This window comes from Bufo bufo, chromosome 2 (genome assembly GCF_905171765.1).
Source record: "Bufo bufo chromosome 2, aBufBuf1.1, whole genome shotgun sequence".
NCBI lineage: Eukaryota > Metazoa > Chordata > Amphibia > Anura > Bufonidae > Bufo > Bufo bufo.
Window position 1 is genome coordinate 439,254,200 of NC_053390.1, and position 27,684 is coordinate 439,281,883.

A 27,684-nucleotide genomic window follows, 5' to 3' on the forward strand; every position below is an offset into this window, starting at 1 on the left:
ACCTCGGGATGCTCGGGTGCTCTACCGAACACCCGAGCACAATGGAAGTGAAATGGAGAACCCGAGCATTAAACCAGGCACCCCCTGCTCTGAAGAGGGGAGGGTGTCTGGTTCATAGGAAAAGGTCAGAAATTGATGGAAACACCACTGAAATAGTTCGGGAACAAAATGGGGAGGATGTCTGGATGCATCTTGGACTCCCAGGTCGCTGCTGGGAACAATGTTGTCCGAGTAGTATGCCACTTTTGCAGACTGACAATAATACGCACCAAACCGAAGATAAAATTGATTTTAGAGGAAAAATTGTTAGAAAACATTCTTTCCTGTATATTCACTTGTATATAAAGTGCAAGTGCTGCCAAAAATTACAAGGAAGAGGGACTCCGATACAACCTGTATATCACATAAAGGAGGGCTTCATTCACATAGTGGTACAATTGTTCAGGTAGTGGGACTCCTGCACTCATAAAGCCTATGCACTAAGGCAGTGATAGGCAAACTACGGCTCTCCAGCTGTTGCAGAACTACAACTCCCAGCATGCAAAGACTGCCTACAGCTTTCAGCCTACAGCAGGGCATGGTGGGAGTTGTCGTTTTGCAACAGCTGGAGAGCCGCAGTTTGCCTATCACTGCACTAAGGGAAAGGGCTGCCAAAAATTACAAGGAACCGGCACTCCAATACACCCTTTATTACACATAAAGGAGGGCATCATAGGCACCCTTAAAAAATTATGATTGATGGCCTGCTGGTGACCCTCAAAAACATTAGGAGCAAGGGCCTGCTGGTGACCCTCTAAAACAGGCATGCTTAACCTGCGGCCCTCCAGCTGTTGCAAAACTACAACTCCAAGCATGCCTGAACAGCCTACAGATATCAGCCTTCAGCAGGGCATGGTGGGAGTTGTAGTTTTACAACAGCTGGAGGGCCGCAGGTTGAGCATGCCTGCTCTAAAACATTAGGGGCGAGGGCCTGCTGCTGATCTGACCATCTAAAACATTAGGGGTGAGGGTCTGCTGCTGAGCTGACCATCTAAAACATTAGGGGAGAGAGCCTGCTGCCGAGCTGACCATCTAAAAAATGTTGTGGTTGAAGGCCTGCTGCCGAGCTGACCATCTATAAAATTTTGTGGGCGAGGGCCTGCTGCTGAGCTGATCATCTAAAATATTTTGTGGGCGAGGGCCTGCTGCCGAGCTGACCATCTAAAACATTATGGGCGAGGGCCTGCTGCCGAGCTGACCATCTAAAAAAAATTGTGGGCGAGGGCCTGTTGCTGAGCTGACTCTCTAAAACATTATGGTTGAGGGCCTGCTGGTGACCCTTAAAAACATTATGGGTGAGGGCCTGCTGGTGACCCTCTAAAACATTATGGGTGATGGCCCGCTGCTGAGCTGACCCTCTAAAACATTAGGAGTGAGGGCAGCCTAATAAGCATGGAGGAGGAGGACGAGAAAAGGGAGATTGAACCATATACCCTTTTTAGTGGTGGAAGGGGTGCATGGAATATAGTGTATTCAATACACCATAAAAGCCACATTTAGAGTGCCTTTATGTTCAGCCGCTTTTCTCTGGTGGAGTCAAGAAGTCAGGGGCAATCCAGGCCTTGTTCATTTTTATAAGAGTCAACCGGTCAGCATTTTCAGTTGACAGGTATTATGCCCCCAGCAACACTAAATACACACTCTAACAAAACGCTGGCGGCGGGGCAGGCAAGCACCTCCAAGGGGTAGTTGTAAGGCACACAGGGATCAGTGAGGATGCTGACACGGTTTTCCCTCCTTGTGACACTAGGCCGTGCATCAGGTTGAGGGTGCTGGCGGGGGGTCATAAAACTGTCCCAGACCTTGGAGAGTGTTGACCTGCCTCTGTTGGAACTGCTGTGTGTTCCCCTACTCGATTGGCCAAGGAACTATGTACTCTGCAGCCAGCGTTATCAGCTGGAAATTTTTGGAGCAATTTTTCCACAAGGACCTTCTGGTATTGCACCATTTTGCTTGTCCTATCCACCACAAGAATGACAGATGAGAAGTTCTCTTTGTAGCAGGGGTCCAAAATGCGTACAACGCGCAGGTCGCGGGAAAGGCAGCCTAACATAAAGTCAGCCATGTGTGCCAGAGTCAAAACAGACAAGACTTCACTGTCCTCATCAAGAGGATGACTCTCAATATCCTCATACTCTTCCTCCTCTTCTACCCATCCACGCTGAACAGATGAAATAAACCTTCCATGGGTACTACCCTCTGTAGCGCAGGCAACCGTCTCCTGGTCCTCCTCCTCATCATCTAATTTGCGCTGAGAAGACGAACTGAGTGGGGTCTGGCTATCACTCTGTGTACTGTCTTCCCCCATTTCCACCTCTTCCACATGCAAACCGACCGCCTTAATTGTGAGCAGCGAGTGTTTGAGTAGACACAGAATTGGGATGGTTACGCTGATAATAGCGTTATCGTCGCTCACCATCTGTGTTGATTCCTCAAAGTTGCGCAAAACCTCACAGAGGTAAGACATCAATGCCCACTCGTCGCTTGTGAAGAGCGGAAGCTGACTGGAAAGGCGACGACCATGCTGCAGCTGGTATTCCACTACTGCCCTCTGCTGCTCACAAAACCTGGCCAACGTCAGTCGGTGAGCTGGCACAACAGTCGGTGAGCTGGCAATTCCAAGCGCTGCTGCAGCATTGCCAGACCGGCAGAAGCTGTCGATGACTTGCGGAAATGGGCACACACGCGGCGCACCTTAACCTGAACCACTAGGTTGAATACGTGGGCTAGGCATGGTATGTGTGTGAGCTTGCTAAGCTCCAAAGCCGCCACCAAGTTACGGTCATTATCAGACACAACCATTACTAGTTCTAGGTTGAGTGGCGAGAGCCACAGCTCAGTCTGGTCCCTTATCCCCTGCCACAGCTCTGCGGCAGTGTGCTGTTTGTCACCTAAGCAGATCAGTTTAAGCACGGCCTGTTGCCGCTTCCCACTGCAGTGCTACGCTGCTTCCAGCTACTGACTGGTGCTGCAAGATGATAATACAGAGGTGGAAGTGGAGGAGGAGACAGGGGTTGTAGCCACTAACGTAGGTGTCGGCGGAAACCCTGATGGAAGTAGGGCCCGCAATCCTTGGCATCGGTAGCACCTGTGCCATCCCAGGGTACGACTCGCTCCCAGCCTCCACAACGTTCACCCTAATATGTATACTTTTTTTTTTTCCCTAGTTTTTACAAATTTTTTGTAACTTTATTTGGGGGAAATTATGTTTTTGTTTATTTTTACTTGAAAACGTAAATTTTTTTGGGGGGGAAACTTTATTTTTTCAACTTTTTTTTTCACTTTATTTTTTGTCCCACTTTGGGACTTGAACTTTGGGGGGTATATTCCTTTACAATGCATTCCAATACTTCTGTATTGGAATGCATTGGCTGTATGAGTAATACTGTGTGTATTACTTATACAGCTTCCGGGGCCTGTGAGATCCAGGGGGCTGGATCTCACAGGCTCTTCACCGGAAGGCAGCGCGATGCCTTCCTTAGACATCGCGCTGCCTTCCATGCCATCGGGTCCCCCCTACAGCCGCATAGGGACCCGATGGCACCGCCCACCGCAATAGGTAAAAGCCGCAAACCGCAGGTCTGAATTGACCTGCGGTTTGCGGCGATCGCCGACATGGGGGGGTCACGGGACCCCCCGGGCATTTAGCCGAGGTGCCTGCTCAATGATTTGAGCAGGTACCGGCTTCCGATCACCGCCCGCTGCGCGGCGGTGATCAGAAATACAGGTACGCCCTGTGTCCTTAAGTACCAGGACATAAGGGCGTACCTGTACGCCCTGTGTCCTGAAGAGGTTAAGTGGACCTTCCTAATAACTGCGTTGGTCACGGCACAGGTGATGTTACGGGACACATGCTGGTGTAAGGCTGGGACTTCACGCCATTAGGCTGCATAAAGACCCAGTGTCCCATTTCCAGGACCAGCAATTTGAAAAGGTGCACATTTAGTGCTATGGTCTGTGGATGGTTGGCTGGGTATTTGCGCTTTCGTTCAAAGGCCTGGGGTATGGACATCTGTACGCTGTGCTGGGACACAGAAGTGGATGTGCAGGCTGATGGTGCTTGCGAAGGTCCAGGTGCATGTCGGGAGGCATCCGGGCCTGCGTCTTGGACAGGGAATTGGCCAGCAGATAACACAGGGGAAGAGGAGGCAGTGGTGTGACCCACAGACACTGATTGTGGACCCAGGCGTTCGGCCCACCTATTAGGGTGCTTTGATGCCATGTAGAGGATCATGCTGGTGGTGGTGAAGTTGCTAGTGTTCACGCCCCTGCTCATTTTGGTACAGCACAGGTTGCAAATGACAATTCTTTTATTGTCCGCACAAAAGGGCCAGACTGCAGAACACCTACCCCTTGGCAAGGAAGATTGCCGCAAGGGGGTGCTCCAGGGAACAGTTGCGGGCCTGTTTGGTGTGGCCCGCCTTCTCCTTTTTGCCACCCCACTGCCTCTTCCAGTCTGTTGCAGTCCTGCGGATCCCTCCCCCTCTGTACTGCTGTCCTTGCTCGGCTTGCCACCTTCCCAGGTTGGGTCAGTGATTTCATCGTCCACCACCTCCTCTTTCACTTCCTCACTCTGGTCATGCTCCTGACTTGTTGACCTAACAAGAACCTCACTTATTGACAGCTGTGTCTCATCCTTATCATGAACCTCTTCAGACACTTATTGGCAACTGTGTCTCATTATCATGCTCCACCTCGTTAAACACTAATTGCCGTTCCCCACCATCATCTTCTTATGACTGTGGATGCTCCAGAGTTTGGGAATCAGGGCACAAGATCTCCTCATGTCCCTCTTCAAGTGGGCTTGGCGAGAGGCCAAAATTAAGGAATGGCGATGAAAACAGCTCCTCTGAATATCCGAGTGTGGGATCACTTGTTTGCCAAGACTCTACATGGTGGGTGGAAGGAGTATCAGGGTGAGGATTCTGTTGACCAGACTCTTGGCTACTGAGACTGGACTTTGTGGAAGACAGGGGGGTGCTTAACCGACTGGAAGCATTATCTGCTGCAATCCAACCGACCACCTGCTCGCATTGGTCTGACTTCGAGAGTGGTGTCCTGCGCTGCCCTGCAAACTGGAACATGAAGCTAGGTATCGTGGATGAGTGTGTTTCTTGTGCTCTGGCAGCAGGCACAGTTTCACCGCACCCAGGGCCACGGCCTCTGCGTGCACCACCGCCTAATAAAAAATTACACTGAATGAATGTCACTGATATTTAGGATGCGCACATGTTAAACAGGAGGTATAGCGCAAGTAATGTCGCTGTCACCACCGCCTAAGAAAAAATTACACTGAATTAATGTCACTGATATTTAGGTTGCACAAACATTATACAGGAGGTATAGCACAAGTAATGTCGCTGTCACCAGCGGCTAATAAAAAATTACACAGAATTAATGTCACTGATATTTAGGATGGTGAAACGTTATACAGGAGATGTAGCGCATGTAATGTCGCTGCCACCAGCAGCAAAAAAATTTGACTGAATGTCACCGATATTTTGGATACGCAAACGTTATACAGGAGATGTAGTGCAGGTAATGTAACTGTCCGCAGCGGACACCGTCTACAGAAAAAGTACACTGGATGTCACAGATATTTTTAGGCTACTTTCACACTGGCGTTTTGGCTTTCCGTTTGTGAGATCCATTTTAGGGCTCTCACAAGCAGTCCAAAACAAATCAGTTTTGCTCTAATGCATTCTGAATGGCTAAGGATCCGTTCAGAATACATCAATTTGCCTCCGTTCTGCCTCCATTCCGCTCTGGAGGCGGACACCAAAACGCTGCTTGCAGCATTTTGGTGTCCGCCTGACGATGCGGAGGCAAACGGACAACACAATGTAAGTAAATGGGGATGGATCCGTTTTCACTGACACAATATGGCACAATAGAAAACGGATCCGCCCCCCATTGACTTTTAATGGTGTTAAAGACGGATCCGTTTTGGCTATGTTAAATATAGTACAAACGGATCCGTTCTAAACAGATGCATGCAGTTGTATTATCGGTGCGGATCCGCCTGTGCAGATCCATGACAGATCCGCACCAAACGCGAGTGTGAAAGTATAGGCTGCGCACACGTTACACAGGAGATGTAGCGCAGATAATGTCGCTGCCACCAGAAAAAACACAACACAATAGTGAGAGTACCTCCGGCACAATTAAAAATTCTGCTTTATTATACTCACAGAAGTCAAATGGTTTAACAGCATGTCAATATAACAATGTTCTTTCCGCACAGCTGTGCGGAAAGAACATTGTTATATTGACATGCTGTTAAACCATTTTACTTCTGTGAGTATAATAAAGCAGAATTTTTTATTGTGCCGGAGGTACTCTCACTATTGTGCGGTTTATGACATCTTGCATAGGAGCCTACGACGATCCAGCATAGATACGCTGAGTTTCAATCTGCGTAGAAGTAAACTGCGATTCAACTGAAGGGTGTCTGTCTTGGGCCAGACAAAGTGAATACCTGCATTCGTGGAAAAACGCTCTGTGTGTGAATAAGGAGCAGCGCGGTCCCACTATATTAACATTTTACATTTGTGAAGAACCCACTTCATGTCGGGAGACCAGCAGCGCAAGTACCATTGAAACCCAGTGACTCATTTTATCTTATTTTATAACATTAGCTGCATGCTGGTATTTTCTGGAAAAGCAATTTAGTGAAAAGGTCTGTCAGGGATTGCTCTCTGAAGCAGGGCGGCGGTGACAGATTCTGGTGCAGACAATAGGATAAAGTTCAAATCAGGTTCTAATTTATTGTGGCACAAACAGCAGAAATAAATAGCCTTTACACTTTCGACAACAAAAACGTAAAACAAATCATGCTCTTCTGAGAACTAAGGCTACTTTCACACTTGCGTTCAGAGCGGGTCCGTCTGATGTCTGCACAGACAGATCCGCTCCTATAATGCAGATGTTTGGATCCGTTCAGAACGGATCCATCTGCATTATAGTTTAGAAAAAATTCTAAGTGTGAAAGTTGTTCAGACGGATCCGTCCAGACTTTACATTGAAAGTCAATGGGGGACGGATCCGTTTGAAAATTGAGCCATATTGTGTCAACTTCAAACGGATCCGTCCCCATTGACTTACATTGTAAGTCTGGACGGATCCGCTTGCCTCCGCATGGCCAGGCGGACACCCGAACGCTGCAAGCAGCGTTCAGGTGTCCGCTTGCTGAGCGGAGCGGAGGCTGAATGCTGCGAGACTGATGCATTCTGAGCGGATCCGTGTCCACTCAGAATGCATTAGGGCAGTACGGATGCGTTCGGGGCCGCTTGTGAGCCCCTTCAAACGGAGCTCACAAGCGGAGCCCCGAACGCTAGTGTGAAAGTAGCCTAACTAATACAGATAGTATCAGCCTCACTTATAAAACACAGGTCACACAGGGCATCAGGTTTTTCTTTAGTCAGGACAGCAGCCAGACTACTGGACATATCTCCAGACATCGCTTCCCCCAGACTGACAGTCTGGGACAGGTTTTTATTTCCCCTTAATGATCGCAGATGGCTACACCTGGAGATCCCTCAGGCTAGGGGAAAACATGCCCTGGAATGGGGTGGACTGGGAATGTCCCTCTACCAAGCCTACCTTCCCCAGTCCAATTAAATCTAGCCCATAAACAACTAAAGAAAATAGCTTCAGCAACTATATTTGCTGAAGCTATCTTATTCACCTCACCCAGTTGAGGAACCTGGGTGAGATATACACCCCTTCCAGAACTTTACCATATACTTTCCTGTTCACATTACCACAGGTCATACAGTTACTAGATATCACTGAAAAAGGCCATACTTACTGACACATAGTTAAAAACACTATTTCACTCTAGAATGAAACCAGGTCCCAGTGCTATATGTCAAAGCACTGATGAACATCCACTCATACACTGTTATTGCAACAGTCCATGACCACTGCTACACTGCCCACCTTCTCCAGTGCCTTCATTTTATGGTGCATCGGACCCTGCGGCCTCTCTATTCTTGTTCCTGGAGGGCCTGGCTGCTGGAATAGCTCTGTCCCTCTACGCAGGCTGCAGCGTGCTTCTTGCTGGCTAAGGCTTTCTCTGCCTATAGGACACCTTTGCCCTACCTCTGGCTCTTAAAAGGGCCATTAAATGGCTGGCAATCCTGTAATTAAGGCACCTTACCCTATATGAAGGTGCCTGAGCAATAGGTTCTTGTCCACTAGTGTCCTGGAAAGGTGTGCTGTTCTACTCATGTATCCACTTCTGTCTGCTTCCCAGTTTTGATCCCTCCACTGCCTGATCTGACCTCTGCCTGATCACCATTCTGACCCTGAGCTACCCACCCTGCCCTTGGACTGTTTATCAGAACACACAAACTCTGCCTCCCATGAACTCAGCCTTTCCTTGACTACGGTTTTGCCAAATGTCTCTTTGTTCTGCACCGGTGTCTCTTGACCTCATGGGTCAGCTGTCACTTGAACAGAGACTACTCCAAAAAGTAGCGGCCTGGTGGTTCCCCTACACCGAAGTCCAGATCTCTGTACAGAGGTTAAAGGGTGAAGACCACAGGGGCCCACTTAGATAACATTCTTAGGAGTAGCTTTAAGCCAAATCCGTAATAATGGCACACTGTATCCACATCCAGTTTGTAACACACACCTTCCATCTATGAGAGAGAGGATGTTTTGTATTTTGGATGCACACAGATAAGCTACTTACGTGGTTACATGTACATTTTTGGAAACTATATGGTGGTGTTAATTAGGCATTGTGTAGAAGTAACTCTTAAGCTACACTACAGCATTCTTATTTTATTCTGTAATATGTACTGGGAGGACCCAAAGACTATTAATCTTATCTTTTTCAAAAGAAAATAAAAGGGGTATGCTCATCTCAGACCTTGATGGCATATCTCTAGGATATGCCATCAGTGTCAGATAGGTGCAGGTCCCATCACTGAGACCTGCTCCTATCTCCAGAATGGGCCCCCTGAATTGAAGGAGAGAGCACCATGCAGGCACAGCCACCCTCTATAGCACTGTGGGAGTTCCAAATATAGCGGAGTACTCCCATAGAAGTTAAAGGAGAGCATACTGCATACTTGGGATGTATTTTTATTAATTGAAAACGAATTGATTATTTATAGTGACAGTCAGTGTAATCCTAGATGTTTTTATGTGTGGGATACAAGTGTTTATTGTAGGAATTGACACCATGATCAGGACTCTGGTAAATGTCTGAATTGTGGTGTCAATGAATTACCTAATTAGGAGTAGAGAAGAGATTAGATGAGCAAGGGCTCGTCTTCTCACTTCCTTCTGGAAAAAACAGGCTTTCCCCCTCATATGTGACACTAAAAAAGCAAGTATACTATCTGAGTGATGGGAGGGGGATTGATAACATGCACAGAAGTCTATGTTACCTTCCCCATAGAGAAAGTTACCAAGGTTTCTTGCCTGAAAGAACAGTGTTGGTGATGGTATTGGTGGGGTGGAGGTAAAGGGGCTTTCTGGGAATTAACTATTAATGGTATAACTATAAAAATAGGTTATCAATATTCCATTGGCGGGGGTCCAAATCCTGGTACTCTTGCTGATCAGCTGTCAACTGTGGCGCTGCAACCAGGCACCTGAACTGCACAGCTCCATCCACTGTTTAGTGGTCGTGCCTATTTATTACAGTGCGGCTCCTATTTACTGCCACTACACAGTGTACTGAGCTGTGCAGTATCAGTGCCTGGTTTTGGAGCCACACAAAGGGGAATGGTTAAAAACAGCTATTTCCTTTCGTAATTTACGAATATAGCGCTATATTCTACATGTTCGACAATTCTACCAAGCCAACCCAATAGGAAAGTTGCTTAACGCCCATACGCGATTCGATTAATGTGCATATTTAATTGCCGATTTTTGGCATAAGATAAACTATATTAAATAATGAAGAATATTCTAATTCAGTACTGACTAAGATATTTTAGCCTTCTCACATTGGCCCACAAGCAAAAAGCAGGCCGGTAATGGACCATTACTTGTGGGCCAATGTGAGAAGGCTAAAATATCTTAGTACTGAATTAGAATATTCTTCATTTTTTTATATCGTTTATCTTATGCCAAAAATTGGCAATTAAATATGCGCATTAATCGAAACGCGTAAGGGCGTTAAGTAACTTTCCTATTGATTTGGCTTGGCAGAATTGTCGAATATGTAGAATATAGTGCTATATTCGTAATACGAATATATACATATTTTTTTCATCTGAACCCATTACATTTACTATCACTAATGGGTTCAGATGGAAAAAAACAAAAAACGAATATTGGTTTTAACGAATATATATATCAATATATATATATATTGAAGTGCCGATATTCGTGAGAAAAATTCGCTATTCGAATATTTTCGCGCTCAATACTATTTGTCACCAGATTTATGTTTCCCTATCTGAAGAGAGTGCTGGTACTTAATATTTATGAGCTGCAAGGTGCACCTCCCTCCCCTCGCTAATTGGCAGCTTTCTCCGAAACACAGAATAGGAAGAAAACTATCAGTCATCCGCAGGATGGTTGAAGGAGCCGACCATTCATGAGCAGCAGGACCCAACACTGGGCTCGAGCTGCTCAAGAGTGATTTTATGGGGAAAAAAATTGACCCCGTGGTGAATTTGGGGTCTCTGTTTAACTCCGCCCACAGATAATTGTAACAAGCTTCCACTGCTGATAAATATGAATGACTGATCCTGTCTTTTCTTTCTCAGCCGTGCTCTATGGGTCCTCGTGTATTATAGTAGCTGCCTTATCATCACTCCTAGGAGGTGGAGTCCTACAGGTACCAGTATACTAAACTGGGGGTAATAGCATAACTCCCTAACCATTGATTTCATGATCCTGACTGTTAATTTATCTTTCTCACTTATACAGGGCTCATTTACAGTGATGGGAGTGTTCAGTGGCCCATTGCTTGGGGCCTTTATGCTGGGAATGTTCACGTCTTCATGCAACACTCCTGTATGTCTGTTGTTCTACTGTATTTAAAGTTACATCGTAAAATAAAATCCATGTATTTGTTGTATTATTAGAGCAGATCAAAATGGCAGGCTGTGGGGGATCCTGGAAGAATTTTCCTGCAGCACCACCACAGGAGAAATAAAGTACTAAGCACTTTCCATTAAAATCAATAAGCTGTCTATGTAATGTATGGATATGCTTGGTCCTCCAGACTGGAACTGCTCTTTACTAACTCACAATTTAATAATTTTTGAATATTAAAAATCCAAGCCATTTTAAATATGTTTGAATGTGAGAAGCAGAGCCAGTATTGATAACTTAATTTGTTCTATTGGCTCGTTTAGCTAGCCATCCATTTAAGAGAACACTCCTGATCCCCCTGAGCATGCACAAGTTGTGAGTGGGAGAGGGGGAAAGTGCTGCCAGATACCTCCAACAAGCAGCTTATAGTATCTCCCTGAAAATAAAAGTATCTGGCAGGTGGAATACAATTACTAGAAATTATCTCCCTCGTCTGCCATTGAGTGAGAGTCTGGAAGCCCCCATGAGGTAATTAGTGAGTTTGCCCAACATACATATACTGTGTATGACCGGCTTTTCTGAAATGTGATATTTAATGTAGGCATTCATTAAAGGGGTATTCCCATCTCAGACATTGGTGGCATATCGCTAGTATGTGCAACCAATGTCAGATAGATGTGGGTATCACTTCTGGGACCCACTCCTTTTTCCAGAACGGGCTCCTAAAGTGAAGGAGAGCTCATTGTGCAAGTGTGGCTACCCTCCATTCACCACTATGGGAGGTCTGAAAACAGCCAATCGCTGTCTTGGCTAACTCTGCAATCCCTTAGTGGTGAATGGAGAGGTGGCCATGCATGCACAATGCTATTTCGATTTACTTCTATGGGACCTACAATAATAAACAAGTTTGCAATTTTTGGAACTCCCATAGAAGTGAAGGGAGAGCATGCGTGCATGTGGTGTGCTCCCCTTCAATTTGGGGGCCCTGTTCTGGAGACAGGAGCAGGTCTCAGATGTCGTACTTGCATCTGTCTGACATTGGTGGCATATCCTAGCGACATGCCACCAATATATGAGATGGGTCCAGCCTTTTAGCCATACGCTCTTGCTTAGGAAGTAGCCAACTTCATATTAAAATTATATGCAGGATTATATGTATTATGATATACAGTATGTTAAAATTATAAAGATAATACACTTCGCATTTTATAAATATATGCCTACAGGACATTTCTATATAGACAGTGCATTTTAATAGAATGGACTACTATCAGTTTATAACAAAAAATAAAATGAAATATACAGTACCTTATATATGTATACTAGTACAGTTGTCACCTTTAAAAAAAAAATCTATGTCCTTGAAATTTTCTCTCCTTGCTTTAATAGTTTAATGTGTTAAGATGTATTGTTTCATCACATCTCATAACAATTAATTACTATTCTTGCTCCCTAAGTCATTATCGTCACACCCGCCATAATTTAGACAGAGCTTTCTTTAAACCACCTTCTTTAAAAAGGATACCGGACCTCCTCCGCACCCATTCCAATGCTTACTAAGTCCCTGCTGGTCTTTACCTACTGATGTGACAAACAGGAAATGCCTGCTCAGCCAATCACTCAAAAGGGTGGGTCACTGCTAGTCCTTGCTAGTGATGAGGTCTCTGACTCAAGGAGCAATTGTCAATTGTCTTTATGAGGTGTGATAACACTACCTACTTCAAAAGTAATATAACCATCTGTCAACATATGTATAAAGGAAAAAAAGTTTTCATGAGAACCTCCTTACTTAAGGACACAAACAAGGAACCAGCGCCATGTTCCTGGCCACAAACTTTCCCTTCCCGGCAGATAAGACTGGAAACGCCGGAGGTGCATATGAATACATAATGTACCTCTATCACTAATCTCACTACAATGCTGGATTTACACAGGACTACAGAAATCCAGGGTTGTCACATGGCAGGCACTGCTTAGTGCTTAGCACTGTTATAACACTATTCAGAAGGCTGGAGCTACACGGAGACTTTGGCCAAGACACAGGTTGCATGGTCAAAGATCTCAAGATCAAGATTGTGTACTGTGCATCACAGAATCATAAGTGAATATGTGACCCACAAATTGTGCGCCCATGATCTGTTGCTTTGCATTAGAGTACAGTAGCATTGCAATGCTGCAACCTTTGGTCACGTAATGTGCCTCATCCCCAAAGATGCCGAACACCCCCCAGCCTAAGGGAGCCAGGTATATCCAAATCAGAAGGAGAATGTAGAGTGAATCTCACAGCCTCCGTAGACATGAACAACAGTTGAAAACAGCCTTGGATTCTTCTTTGTCTGGATTCTGTATTATCAATATATATGACTATTTTACTATAACGTATAACACTGAGACATCTTTATATAGGGATTAGGGAACCTATCACCAGGATACTCACTGCTAACTCCTTCCTAGTGCAGCCATTTTCCTTTTTTTTTGGTTATTTATTCTCTGCCTTCGATGAGCCATAATGTTTTGTTTTTCAGGGTTTGTTTTTTGAAGGATAAGTTACACTTTCTAATAGTACCTTTTAATAAAATATATAGGGTTTTCCGACGTTCCGTATGCAGCATAAATTACCTGTTAAAGGGGTTATCCAATCCTATAAAAGCCCCCCAACATGCCGGGCCCCCCACACTGAATATACTAAATCCGCTCCCTGCGCCGTTCCTGCTCCCCGACACTGAAAACATCCGGTGTCAGGGAGCAGCAGCTAATGGCAGGCGGGGACGGGGACGAGCCTCCGTAGCGTCACCCGTCACTTTTTTGGGGGGATATGAAGCAGCCAAAAAACAGCAAATCAGTTATTCAGATTTTTTTTTCCTGATATGGTGTTCACCATACAGGATAAATACTCTTTATTTTTATTGTATTGTAAATGAGGGGATGATTTGAATTTTTTATTCTATTTTGATATTTTAAAAAACTTTTAAAATTTATTTTCACATTTATTGTTAGCCCCCCTAGGGAACATGCAATCTTCTTATGGTTTCTACCATAAACTGCAGTGATTTACCCTTGCAGTCTATGGAGAATCAGTGCATTCCTATCAAGCCCAGCCATGAAATTAATCCTTATCCAAGATTTGTTGGGTGATTAAGATTGTTATTTATTTATAATGTTAATGATATAGCTTTTTTTTTCTAAGTCATTATTTTTCGTCATTATTCTTGATTGTTGTCCTTCCTTATTTCCTGTGTTCAGGGTGTGTTCTCAGGCCTCATTGTGGGAATTAGTCTATCCCTCTGGGTAGCAGTTGGAGGTACTCTTTATCCACCATCTCCAGAAATAATGGGAGTGCTGCCTACGTATGCAGAACAATGTCCTATCTATAATTCAAGTCAAGGTATCATATATGGATTACCCCCACCAAGAAACATTACAGCTCCTATACCAAGGTGAGAGATTTACTAAGAGTAAAGTTAAAGAGGTTGTCTGATTTGATCAGTGGGACTAAATTAACCTCGACGGGACCAGGCAATTTTCCATTCTTTTTTTTCTTTTTTTTTCGTTTTCCCAGTCTTCCCATTACTTTTTTATTTTTTTCATTCACATAGCCGTATGGGACTTGTTTTTTGCTGGACAAGTTGTACCTTCCAATAGCACCATTTAGTGTTGTATACAATGTAATGGATGGCTGGAAAAATTTCAAATAGGTTTTTGGAAATGCTGTAAAACTGACCTGTTACTTTCATTCTCTGGGTCAGTACGATTACAACAATACCACATTTATAAAGTTTTTCTTGTGTTTTAATACTGTGTCAGGGCTCATTTTTTGAGGGACAATCTGTAGTTTTTATTGACACCTTCCTTTATCCTGAAGTCCCCTCCCAGCTCCTCTGACATCAAGCAGACCCTGCACTATAATCACACGCAGGCGCACAAAGATGTCACTTGATTGCCCGTGCGGTCTGTAATCCCTCTGCCGGCTTCAGCTTCATATAACCTACTGCACATGTGCCAGCTGTATGCGCAGTTCTCCTGAACGTAAATATTAGTACAGTCACTTCCAGTTCAGGAGAACTACGCATACAGCTGGCGCATGCGCAGTAGGTTGAAGCTGGCAGAGGGATCGCAGACTGAGCAGGCACTCAAGTGACATCTTGTTGTGCCTGCGCAAGATTAGAGTGCAGAGCCTGCTTGATGTCAGAGGAGATGGGAGGGGACTTAATGATGGGGGGAGGTTCAGGGCTTAGTCAGAATGGGCGTTGGGCTCCACTAACCGTCAGGACAGTCCCTTGGCCTGTCAAACAACAGCATTCATTTGTCAGACACAGGTATATTTCTAACATACTCAAGGAGACCTCAGTGAACCTGTTGGCAGCTTAATATGAAAAATCGTGCTGACAGAATCCCTTTAAAGGTAACCTGTTATTAAGTGTAGGCAGCAAGAGAATCTGTCACCCCTGTACTAAATTGCAAAACAACTGGTTGTTATAAATTTAAATGGCAATAAAAAATAGGCAGTAAAAATGACTCCTTACCTTTAGGCTAGGGCTACACGACGACATATGTCGCACGACAATTTTTATAATGATAGTCTAGGTGTCGCACTGCAACATGCATCATGCTGCGACTGCGACACCACAGGAGCAAAAAATCCATCCAAGTGGATTTTTCTGCGTCTATCGCGTCGCAGTCACATGTCTGGGTGCGACACCATAGAGTATCATTATAAAAATTGACGTGCGACATTGGTGTGACATCAATGTCGCGCGACACATGTTGCAGTGTAGCTGTGCCCTATGTGTTGTGCAACTTATTGTCACGCGACACATGTCGTCGTGTAGCCCAAGCCTTATTCTACAGGTCAATACCATTACAGCATTACCAAAGTTATACAGCCTTTTTTTATGTTCTAAAGAATTTTTCTGGGCTTAGATATTGATGACCTATTCGCAGGATAGGTCATCAATATCTGATTAATGGGGTCCAAAGCCCACAAAGCAGCTTGCCTGTGCAGCTCCTGGCACTGGAAACTATATAGCGGATAAAGCTGAAAGCAGAACACTCCATCCACTGTGTAGAGGCCGTGCTTGGTTATTGAAGCTCAGCTCAGGGGAAAGAAAACAAATGAGTTGTCTAACCAGGATAAGTGAGTGCGTGTACAATTCCTCCTGGATACTGCTCAAAAATAGTCAAAGGCTAAAAGGAAGGGGAGCAGTTACATAATAAAACGTAACTTTTATTGTATTCAAAAATACTCCCAAGGCTGAGAGTTATAATACCTCTTACATACAAGTAAAGTCAAACAAGTGTCGGACCTAAATTGGTGTGCTACCCATGGACATGGCGACACACCAGGCTAGGTACAATCCACCCCGGGCCTGAATGCGCAAAAAACTGGGTGCATGCAGGGCAGGACATGGGGTCCCTGAGTTCCAGTCCCATATGGAGGTGCCGGGATGGTGGGGACACTAGAAAAACACAGAATGGTCTTACCGGTTTCGTTGAGAACCTCACTATTCACAATGTATGAAAGTGTTGGTAGAAGGAGTGGTCACACAATATGGGCTTGTCGGTACCAGATGTCCAGACGGTGGTACAGGCATCCGATTCTTGGGTCAAACGTAGCAGTAGGGAGGCCTCAAAAAGAGAAATAAACTGTCCCTATTAAAGCCCTACTTGACCTATTCAGCCCTAGTGACCTAACACAAGGGTCCGTGCCCCGCAAGGGGTGGCCCCATCCGGAACCTTACCCTGATCAGCAATCCCTATACAACCCTCTACAAGGTCTCCAGAGGCTAGACTGGGTGTCCGATCAAGGTAAAGGAATTTAACATAAATGAATGAATGGCCACAATATGTTCGCGTGTCCCAATGCGTTTCATCAAATAAACATATCAGAAGGCTGATAAATATACTGGAAAAGCCCCATGAATCGTCAGGGGACACGGGGCTTGGTATTAAGCAAATCCTACTTATCTACCTGCTACAAAGAGGGGGGGGGGGCACTTATATCATAACCCCATGATATAAAGCATATGGCATTATTCCACGATATCACCTGCAAGACATACAAACATACGGGGAACCCGTTAGAAAAACTATCCCACACCGCCTACATAAATAATGAGTGAGGGCTAGTACTCCCAGTACTCCCGGAGAGGCGTGTCGCAGATGTCCAGGGTCGTGGGCACTGATGCCTCACTCACAAACGTAGGCCTAACAGGCACTAAATAGTGCGCTGTATTTAAAAGGAAGGGGAGGAGGATCGGCCCCTGCGCGTGCGCAATGAGTGACGCCGGCCCACGTGACCAGACCATGTCACATGATCGGGCCAACGGAGGTTTGGCGCTCAAAAACAGTGTGCAGGCGCATGCGGCCGAACGGTGCCAGGGCTGCCAACAATGGACGCAGCCTCAGTGACGTGTAAGCGTCACCACGTCAGGAATCCACAACTATGTCTGCCAGCAAAGCACCGAGGCTACCGTTGGGGGGATGGAGCTGTTGGGAGAAATAAACAGGCCCCACAGCTACTACATTACCACCCTAGATTCCTGGGGGAAATCTAAATAGATAGAGACCCACCAGTACATGACGAAAGGAACATTAGTGGCAGGGATCAAAAGCACACCTACCAAGACAGGGAATTAATCTATAAACTGAACCATAGTCAGAGAATTAAATAATGGAAAAACATCGTTAATTCAGATGGAGATGCCAATGAGGAAGGGTTGTTTTTGATCTAGAGGAGGTTTTTAGAGGGCGATGAACAGTCACAAAAAGCATCCGAAATGCAACTGTTCATTCAAGCCATAGGGGTGGGAGGTGTTGAGTTTAAAAATCCACCAACACTCTTTTTGAAGGATGCGTCTATCCCAGTCCCCCCCCCCCCCCCCCCCCGTTGTGATTTTTTTAACACACTCAATGCCCATAAAAGTAATAGCTGACGCACGACCCCTATGTGCAGCGAGGACATGTCTCGCTACTGGGGTATCCCTCCCATTACGTATATCTCCAATGTGTTCGCTCATCCGTTTGCGGAGCTCCCTCCGGGTTTTACCCACATGGTGCTTCCCGCACTCACAAGTTAGGAGATAAATCACCCCCACAGTGCGGCAATTGATGAAATGCCGTATAATGTGGGTATTGCCCACGGGGTCCAACGCAAAGGATTTGACTTGAACCAATCAACCACAAAAACTGCACACTGCCACACTTGTAGCAGCCAATGGTCATTCTGTCTAGTCTAGCATGTCTGTTGTCTTGCAGGGGGGCCAAAATGGCTGTGCACAAGTTTGTCCCTTAGATCTTCTAAATGTCACTGAGGGATACGGACTAAGTACCTCAGCCAAGTCTGGGTACATCAGTAGGTTATCCCAGTTATGGCCCAAAATACCTTTCACTCGGGTTGCTGCTGAATCAAAGGTACCTATGACCCGTATAGTTTTTTGTGAGTCATTCTCAGGGCGCGTGGTCAGGTGTAAAAGGGCAGTCCGTGTCCGTCCCAGGGCCATTTGATATGCTTGTCTCAGTGTCCTATCGGGGTAGCCACGTTCCCGAAACCTCCTTCTCATTTCATCTGCCTGGCGTTTAAACTCCCTTTGTTCAGAACAATTGTGTCTCAATCGTATGTATTGTCCAAACGGGATTCCCCGTTTTAGTGGGGCAGGGTGGCAACTGTCCCACCTAAGTAGGGAGTTTGTTGCCGTAGGTTTTCGGTAGATGGTGGTCCGCAGCCCGCCGACATCATCCCTAGAGATGGAAATATCTAAAAAAGGAAGATGGTTCTTCGTAATGGTGGAGGTAAATCTGAGACCAATCGGGTTACTGTTGAGGTCATGGACCAACCCAGCAAAATCCCATTCGGTCCCGCTCCACAGAATGAATATATCATCTATGTAGCGGGACCAAAGGGCGATATGCCCGGTATACCAGCTGGGCGCGTCCCCGAACACCACTGTCTCCTCCCACCAGCCCAGGAGCAAGTTCGCGTAGGACAGCGCGCATGAGCTGCCCATAGCGGTGCCCCTGAGCTGGTGGTATGTCCGGCCATCAAATAGGAAAAAATTCCTAGTGAGGACAAATTCTAGTAATTAGAGGACAAGGTCGTTGTGTGCAGAGAACTGACAGCCCCTGGCTTTCAGAAAATTTGCGGACGCTTCCAGGCCCTTGTCATGGGGGATCGAGGAATAGAGTGCCTCAACGTCAATTGACGCCAGGAACCAGTCCGGTTCTATACAAATGTTCTCCAATTTCGTTAATAAATCACCTGCATCCCTCACGTACGAGGGTAAAGACTGTACAAAGGGGCTAAGAAGACGATCTACATAGATGCCGATATTTTGTGAAAGACTCCCCACCCCTGAGACGATAGGACGTCCCCTCATGGGTAGGGTGTCCTTATGGACCTTCCGCAAACATTAGAAGGTTGCTACCACTGGATGGGAGGGGTATAAAAAGTCAAACTCCTCACCACTGATAAGTTGGACAGTCTTAGCACTTGTTTATATCTGTTGTAATTCACTCTGGTATCTCATGGTCGGATCACTCGGTAGCACCTCATAACCCTGTCTGTCACTAAGGATAACTAGGCACATTTCCTTGTATGCCGAAGTGTCCATAAGGACAATATTCCCCCCTTTATCCGAGGGTTTAATAGTTATATTTTTATCCCCTTCTAGTGACTTAAGTACACGTCTCTCTTCCTTACTACAGTTGAACCTAGTAGAGGAAGAGTCGAGGGTGGAGAGTTCTGCAATGGTCTGTTTTACACGTCAATGCTGGGGACCTCCCCTACTGGAGGCATTTTGGAGCTTTTATTTTTCAGGTCTGTAAAGGGCCCCTCCCCCCTCAGAGTTAATGGGCACGGTGTCCAAATTATACAGTAAATGGACATCCCCAAGGATCTCCACCAGTATGCCCAGATCGCGACTTTCTTTATGGCCTTTCAACTTATAGTGCTTAAGCCACCTAAGCTTCTGAGCAAACAGGTGGAGATCCCTGACCCAACGAAACAAATCAAACCTCGTAGTTGGAACAAATGAGAGACCCCGTCTGAGTAGCCTGTTTTCTAGTATTTTTTAATACAATAAAAGTTAGGTTTTATTATGTAACTACTCCCCTTCCTTTTAGCCTGCAGCTCAGCTCCCAATCAAGTGAATGGGAGTTGAGCTGCAGATGCTGAAAACAACAGTGGATGGAGCCTTCTGCTTCCAGCTTCATCCAGTAGCTGCATCCAATGAATCCACTGATTAGTTTCCATCAATGGTGGATGACCGATAAAGTAGATCTGACATCAGACACCCCCACTGATATGATATTGATAACCTGGAAAACCCCTTCAATATTCTTAAAAAATAAAAACTTTGGGGAAAAAATTAGCATCACCAAATTCAGAAACCCATAACTTGTTTATATTTCTCTCTATGGAGTTGTATGAGGGCTCTTTTTACAGGGTAAGCGGTAGTTCTATTCAATTTTCAGGGGGGAAGGCGAAGAAACAAAACAAAATGCAATTTATTTTCCTTTACGTTGTTCACTGCACAGGATTAATAATTTTATATCTTAATAGTTCAGCCATTTTCGCATGTGACAATACCAATTATGTGGAGACTTAAACATGTAATTGTTAGATTGCCAATGCCATAGCCTGCAATCAAATAGTATTGAAGTCCATGGTAAAATTGCAGGGAACCGATGAGCACCAACATGGAACCTAAACTGCCCTCATTAACTTACAGCTGTTGTCATTGGGTTTCTAATGATGTGTTTGTCTAAGTAGTATGATGGGCATGATCGCTGTAAAACAACTTTTATTCCGCTACAGACTGTGTGCAAACACGCTTGAAGTCAAGCTTGCCGCTCTCTTTCCCACCCATTCGCAATTAATTGATGGGCTTTTTTATTTCCTTCATGTGCGAGTGCTAGAGAACATTATTATAGGGCCCACATGGCACATGTGCGAGATCTCAAGAAGGAATCGCGTGTGAAGGAAATGAAAAAGCTGGAGAGAAGGGGGCACAGCAAGCTTGACTTCAAACGTGAAAGTCGTTGCCCCCTTGACTTTAAAATCCTAATTTGCATACGACCTACAACAATCATGCCCATCCAACGACTTAGACAAACACAACATTAGAAACCAGATGACATCAGCTATAGGGTACTGTGGGCAGTTTAGCGGCCATTTTGGTGCTCACAGGCTCCCTTTAAGCCATGCATGAGGGAGGCATTAATAGGAACTTTACTATGGCAGGCCTGGGAATCTTCAAAGAGCACCTTACTGCCATAGCAACCAAGCAATTATGTCTCCGGTGAAGGGGCATTTGTTCACTGGAGGGAGTCTCATATCTCCAAATGACCACTAAGGTGCCATGATCACAATTGATCATTGCACCTGTGGCTAAATGTCTGTGATTGGAGTTTTTTAAAATTACAGACACTGCCAGCAGATATCTGCTGTGTATAACAGAAGGTACCCATCTGCTATGAATCTGAGCATTTTTAAAGACCCACCAAGGGGTTAATAGTGGTCTGAGCCCTGGTCTTTTTCCCGTCTAACCAGTATGGTGAACATAATGGAAAAAAAAGTTCAAATGGCTACTTTGCCATTTTTTGGTCGCTTTACTTTCTAAACAAATTGAAGAACAAGTGATTAATAAGTCCTATATGCCCCAAAGTGTTATCAATAAAAACTACAGATCCCACAAAAAACAAGCCCTCACACAGCTCCATAGAAATAAATATAAAGAAGCTATGTGGGTCACAATACGGCAATGCAAAAAAGTGGTATTGCTGTAATCATACTGACCTGCAGAATGAAGTTAACATGTTAGCTTTTTTACATAGGGAATGCCCTAAAAAAACAAAACACTAACGCTATGGCGGAATTGCATTTTTTTCAAGTTCTACCCCATTTGGAATATTTTTACAGCTTACCACTACATCGTATGCAATATTAACTGGTGCCATTAGAATGTACAACTTATCCCGCAAAAGACAAGCCATCATACAGCTGTTATAGATTTTAATAAAAGAATTGTACAGGTTCAGAGCTGAAACCGGACATATCCCCTTCTTCACCGCCTAGCAGTGTAAAAATGTAAACAAAAAGGCCCTTGCTGTATCACGCATGGCAAGGGCTTTTTTGTGTACATTTTTACACTGCTAGGCGGAGGCTTCCACCTAGCAGTGTTCCCGGTGTCACCGGCACTAATGGGTGGCCTTTAGCCGTTTTACAGGCTAGGGCAGTGCTAAAGTCTGCCTATTAGTGCCGGTGACATCACCAGGAACACTGCTAGGCAGAAGCCTTCGCCTAGCAGAGACCTAGTATGTCACCGGATATAATGAAAAAGCCCTTGTGTGGTTCAGCGCAGGGCAAGGGAAAGCATCAGAGTAGGAAATGCTCCGATGCCAAACTCAGAGGGGCTGCCTGGGTGAAGAAGGGGATATACACTCACCTAAAGAATTATTAGGAACACCTGTTCTATTACTCATTAATGCAATTATCTAGTCAACCAATCACATGGCAGTTGCTTCTATGCATTTAGGGGGGTGGTCCTGGTCAAGACAATCTCCTGAACTCCAAACTGAATGTCAGAATGGGAAAGAAAGGTGATTTAAGCAATTTTGAGCGTGGCATGGTTGTTGGTGCCAGACGGGCTGGTCTGAGTATTTCACAATCTGCTCAGTTACTGGGATTTTCACGCACAACCATTTCTAGGGTTTACAAAGAATGGTGTGAAAAGGGAAAAACTTCCAGTATGCGGCAGTCCTGTGGGCAAAAATGCCTTGTGGATGCTAGAGGTCAGAGGAGAATGGGCCGACTGATTCAAGCTGATAGAAGAGCAACGTTGACTGAAATAACCACTCGTTACAACCGAGGTATGCAGCAAAGCATTTGTGAAGCCACAACACGCACAACCTTGAGGCAGATGGGCTACAACAGCAGAAGACCCCACCGGGTACCACTCATCTCCACTACAAATAGGAAAAAGAGGCTACAATTTGCACGAGCTCACCAAAATTGGACTGTTGAAGACTGGAAAAATGTTGCCTGGTCTGATGAGTCTCGATTTCTGTTGAGACATTCAAATGGTAGAGTCCGAATTTGGCGTAAACAGAATGAGAACATGTATCCATCCTCTGATGGCTACTTCCAGCAGGATAATGCACCATGTCACAAAGCTCGAATCATTTCAAATTGGTTTCTTGAACATGACAATGAGTTCACTGTACTAAAATGGCCCCCACAGTCACCAGATCTCAACCCAATAGAGCATCTTTGGGATGTGGTGGAACGGGAGCTTCGTGCCCTGGATGTGCATCCCTCAAATCTCCATCAACTGCAAGATGCTATCCTATCAATATGGGCCAACATTTCTAAAGAATGCTATCAGCACCTTGTTGAATCAATGCCACGTAGAATTAAGGCAGTTCTGAAGGCAAAAGGGGGTCCAACACCGTATTAGTATGGTGTTCCTAATAATTCTTTAGGTGAGTGTATGTCCGGGTTCAGCTCTGAACCTAAACAACCCCTTAATGTTACAGTTTACCTACTTAGAATATTATATGTTAACAGCAAAAACTGACAAAATTTGCTATTATTTGTGCCTTGCCATACTGATCACAAATGTAAAACTGAAGTGTGAAATTGTTTCATTTATTTTTCTGCACAGGACAACCATTGCTGATGAATTCTACGCTCTGTCTTATCTGTATTATGGTGCCTTGGGCACCTTTTCTACAATTATAAGTGGAGTTCTTGTCAGCTATACAACAGGTAACATAACTAAAGATGAACAAAGTTCTCAAAAATTAGATTTGGCTGCTTCGCTGAATTTTACTTTGTCACAAATTACTTAATCACAAAGCGCATTTCTTTGTAAATAGAGAACGCAATGACAGTAAACAGCAATTGCGCCGCCCCCCTGTCACTGAACCCCTCAGATGCCGCGTTCATCGTTGATCACGGCATCTGAGATTGGGCCTTTCAGGGGTTGATCAACAAAAAAAAAAAAGTTTAATTATACCTAGCTCATCCATTTGAGCATGAAGAGGCCGCCGCAGGCATCTAGCTTGAGGATCCAGCATGAAATCCCACGAGGGGAGTGATGAAGTCATCACGTTGACTGGCATGAAGCCATATGTCCCCGCGCATTAGATTTTGTGTGGGATCTTCAAGCAAGATGGCCGCAGCGGCGTCTTCGTGCTCAAATGGATGAGGTAAGTATGATTTTTTTTATTTTTACCACCATTTCAGGGAAAAATCGATTAGTTAACACAAAACACGAGGAAAATCGGCTTCGCAGCAAATCTAATTTTTCCCGAAATTCATATTGAAGTCGCTCAACATTGAACATAACACATAATTCAGACATGTTTGATTATACATTCAGGATACATAAACAATGATAATTTGTTCTCTGCTATTTAGGACCTACCAAGAGAGAAACATTAGCTCATGGCCTGCTTTGGTGGGACCTAGGAACGGTACAGACTGTAAAATCAACAGAGATGCTACCTGAGGGGGAGAAGGTATGTGAACATGATAGTTTTTGTTGATACTTGTGCTATGGGGTTCTGACTAGCTTTGGATAAAGTCTTCTGCTATTTCTGATGGCAAGAGTAGCGCAGTCTGCAGTGTAATTCTTGTGATCAAAAACCCTTGAGGTCCGGGTAAAGTCAGTGGAGTATATCAGGATCTGGGGAGGGGGAAATCAAATGGCTCTCAAGCTCTGGCCAACACAACTGTGCATTATTACCAAAACATTACAGATGTGAACATAACCTTAAAGGGGTTGTCCAGGTTCTGCATGGACAGGTTGTGACACATGACCCAGCAGTGATGTGATACTTGAGAACATGTCACTGCTGAGGCCAGTCATTGGCTGCACATGACCCTGTCTGGGCAGAAATTGACAGACGAGGACCAAAAGAGGAGTGAGGAATGAAGAGAGCCTGGGAGTGACAGAGCCAGAAGGAAGTGGTGAAGAACAGGTAAATTTCTTGTGCAGAATGTATAATTTACATACCTGGTGCCCTCCTTTTCCCTTTATTTATGTACAATTGCTGCTAAATCCCCAAAATAACCTATGTACAATGTGTTTCAGTAGTTTGTAGTCAGGGCAAAGAAACTGCAGGAGAGGGCTTACATGGGCGAAGTGTAAGATTCTTTATAATGCAAAAAAGTATGATTGCTCTTGGGTCATGAATTTTACATTTACAGGCATATTCTTACTGTAAAAATGCATTGCGATCTGCAGGCATCACATTGTAGAGCAGGAGGAGCTGAGCAGATTGATATAGAGTTTTATGGGAAAAAGTTCAGTATAATCTGCAATTTATTCATTTACACTTCTGCTTATTCTGATCTCAACCTACATAAGGAAATGAGCCAGGAATATACCCATAAATTATAAAAAATAAATTTTTATCATAACACATGTTTACAATGAGTAAAACTAGATGAAACAAAGATAGGTGACAGAAAAGACACCATCCCTGAGCCACAAAATGTCTAGTGGGATACACAAAGATGGCTGGAGAACCACTTCAAAATAAGCAGAGTGCATATACAATGAAAAAACCCAGTCTGATAACTGAGCCCAGTCCATAAAGTAGGTAACATCATTAATGATAACTCACCTATTGACATGGCGTCAACCCCGACGAGAGTTTTGGCAAGCCTTGGTGCAGGGGTTGATGAGCTTAGTTCAGTGAACCACCTTACTCAGTGACTAACAGCCTTCCCTCTCTGACTGTGCATACACAGATAGCTGTCAATCACTGATATGACCGCCCACTAGACTCCAAAGCTCAGAATCAGCTGAGATTTAAATTCATAAATTATACTGAATCTTTTCCTACAAAACTATATATCAATCTGCTCAAAGTTACTTTGGTCAAAACTTCATTTGAATGCTGTATGGAGATCCGTCTCCGTACAGCATTAAAATGTCTGGACTTCCGCGAGGTGAAATTCATTATCTCCGAAGTCTCTCAAGAATTCGGTGAATAACTAAAATTTTTAAACTTGAAAACCATTTTAAAACCTGAATCCGAGGTCGGCTTCGGTACCGAGCTACAAGCCGATTTAAAAATCGATAGCCGAAGTTATTCACCGAAGTTGGAGCCCATACATTTGAAAGCTGTACGGAGACAGATCTCTGTACAGCATTCAAATGAAGTTTTTAGCAAAGCAACTTCGGATCTATGATTCGAAGCTCGCTTGACTAAACACTAATTATGATCACCATTTATTAAAATTGAGGAAACGTTTTGCTTGTTACAAGTATTAGCCTTGATGTTTTATGATTGATCTACATGTTGCCATCTGTGTTATTTCATTAAAGAGGACCTTTCACCACTTCTGACATGCCTGGTTTAATAGCTACATGCATTCCCCATGTAATAACAATTCTGGGGCATCTTTTCTTATGGCTCTGTGTTGTGCCATTCCTTCATTATTTCTACTAGAAGTTATGAATGAATTGCTAGCAGTCTGCAGTAAGGGTACAGAGGGTGGTAACCAGTTGGGGGGGGGGTGTACCTGCACAGACTGACTCTATCCAATCAGTGCTGCCATTTTCAGATTGTGCAGGGAAACCCCCCATCCCCCAACTGGTCACCACCCCTCTGTACCCTTACTGCAGACTGCTACTTGTACTTAAACTAATAAATGAATGGCACAATGTAGAGACATAAGAATAGATGTTCCAGAATTGTTATTACATGGGGGATACATGAAGCTATTAAAACAGGCATGTCAGGAGAGGTGACAGCGGTCCTCTTTAAGGTACAATGTTGGGCGGTATTTTACTGTTAGATGTTGTGTGCTGAATTTGAAAATGACTGATGTATTACAACTCTAGAAATTCCAAGCTACAGAGAAGAGAGATGTTTACTACTCTACAATTCAGCCTAACCCTGAATTTCCAAATACTGAGAATAATTGCTTCATGTTGAAAGCAGATGCCACCTCTTCCCAGAAGATAGATCCAAAGCATCTTGAAGAAAACAGCTGCTTTACTTTTTGGCCTTTGAACAAAGTTGACAGAGAGTCATATATATGATTTTCCTGAGGATAGGCCATCAATATTGAACTCCAAAAAAACTCTTTACTCTTTTTACTGTACTGTATACTGTGAAATTTAAAAAAGTGTAACTTTTATTTGTATTTGTTTTAAAAAAATGTATTAGTTCAAACTAATAGCAAATAAAAATCTAAAATAAAAACATAAAGTGTTTTGAGGTGCAGTATGTTTGATTCTGTTTAAGACACACACTGTTGCACAACAACGATAAACTACACTGACCAAAAATATAAACGCAACAATTTCGGTTTTGCTCCTATTTTGCATGAGCTGAACTCAAATGTCACGCGCCAGAGGTCAGAACAAGCCTCCGGGACGTCAAGTTCGACCGAAATACTAGAGACAATGAAACAAACAGGAAACCCCAATGTACTGCCACCAAACAGCGGGAGAAACCCACTGTGCCACTGACTAGCCATACTCTGGAGGGGCGTAACTAAGCAACTACCCGGACTTCACTAGAGCCACCGATGGTGAGGATAGACTAACCGTCGGAAGTTGCCAGGGGCGACTCCAGAGCGTAAACCAGGCAGTGGCAGCAGGAACCAGAAGGTACCAAAGGAAC

General features: G+C 44.5%; 1 protein-coding gene across 1 annotated transcript in view; it reads left to right on the forward strand.

Annotated features, from left to right (window-relative positions):
- Nucleotides 1-27,098, forward strand: part of LOC120990913 (sodium/iodide cotransporter-like) — a 52,876-nt gene extending 25,778 nt beyond the window's left edge. Inside the window, exons 11-16 of the mRNA XM_040419799.1 lie at nucleotides 10,773-10,843; nucleotides 10,936-11,022; nucleotides 14,287-14,480; nucleotides 23,703-23,806; nucleotides 24,461-24,561; nucleotides 26,898-27,098. Coding sequence (XP_040275733.1) covers nucleotides 10,773-10,843; nucleotides 10,936-11,022; nucleotides 14,287-14,480; nucleotides 23,703-23,806; nucleotides 24,461-24,561; nucleotides 26,898-27,098 — 758 coding nt within the window. The remainder of the gene's footprint in view (nucleotides 1-10,772; nucleotides 10,844-10,935; nucleotides 11,023-14,286; nucleotides 14,481-23,702; nucleotides 23,807-24,460; nucleotides 24,562-26,897) is intronic.
- Nucleotides 27,099-27,684: the final 586 nt, after the last annotated feature.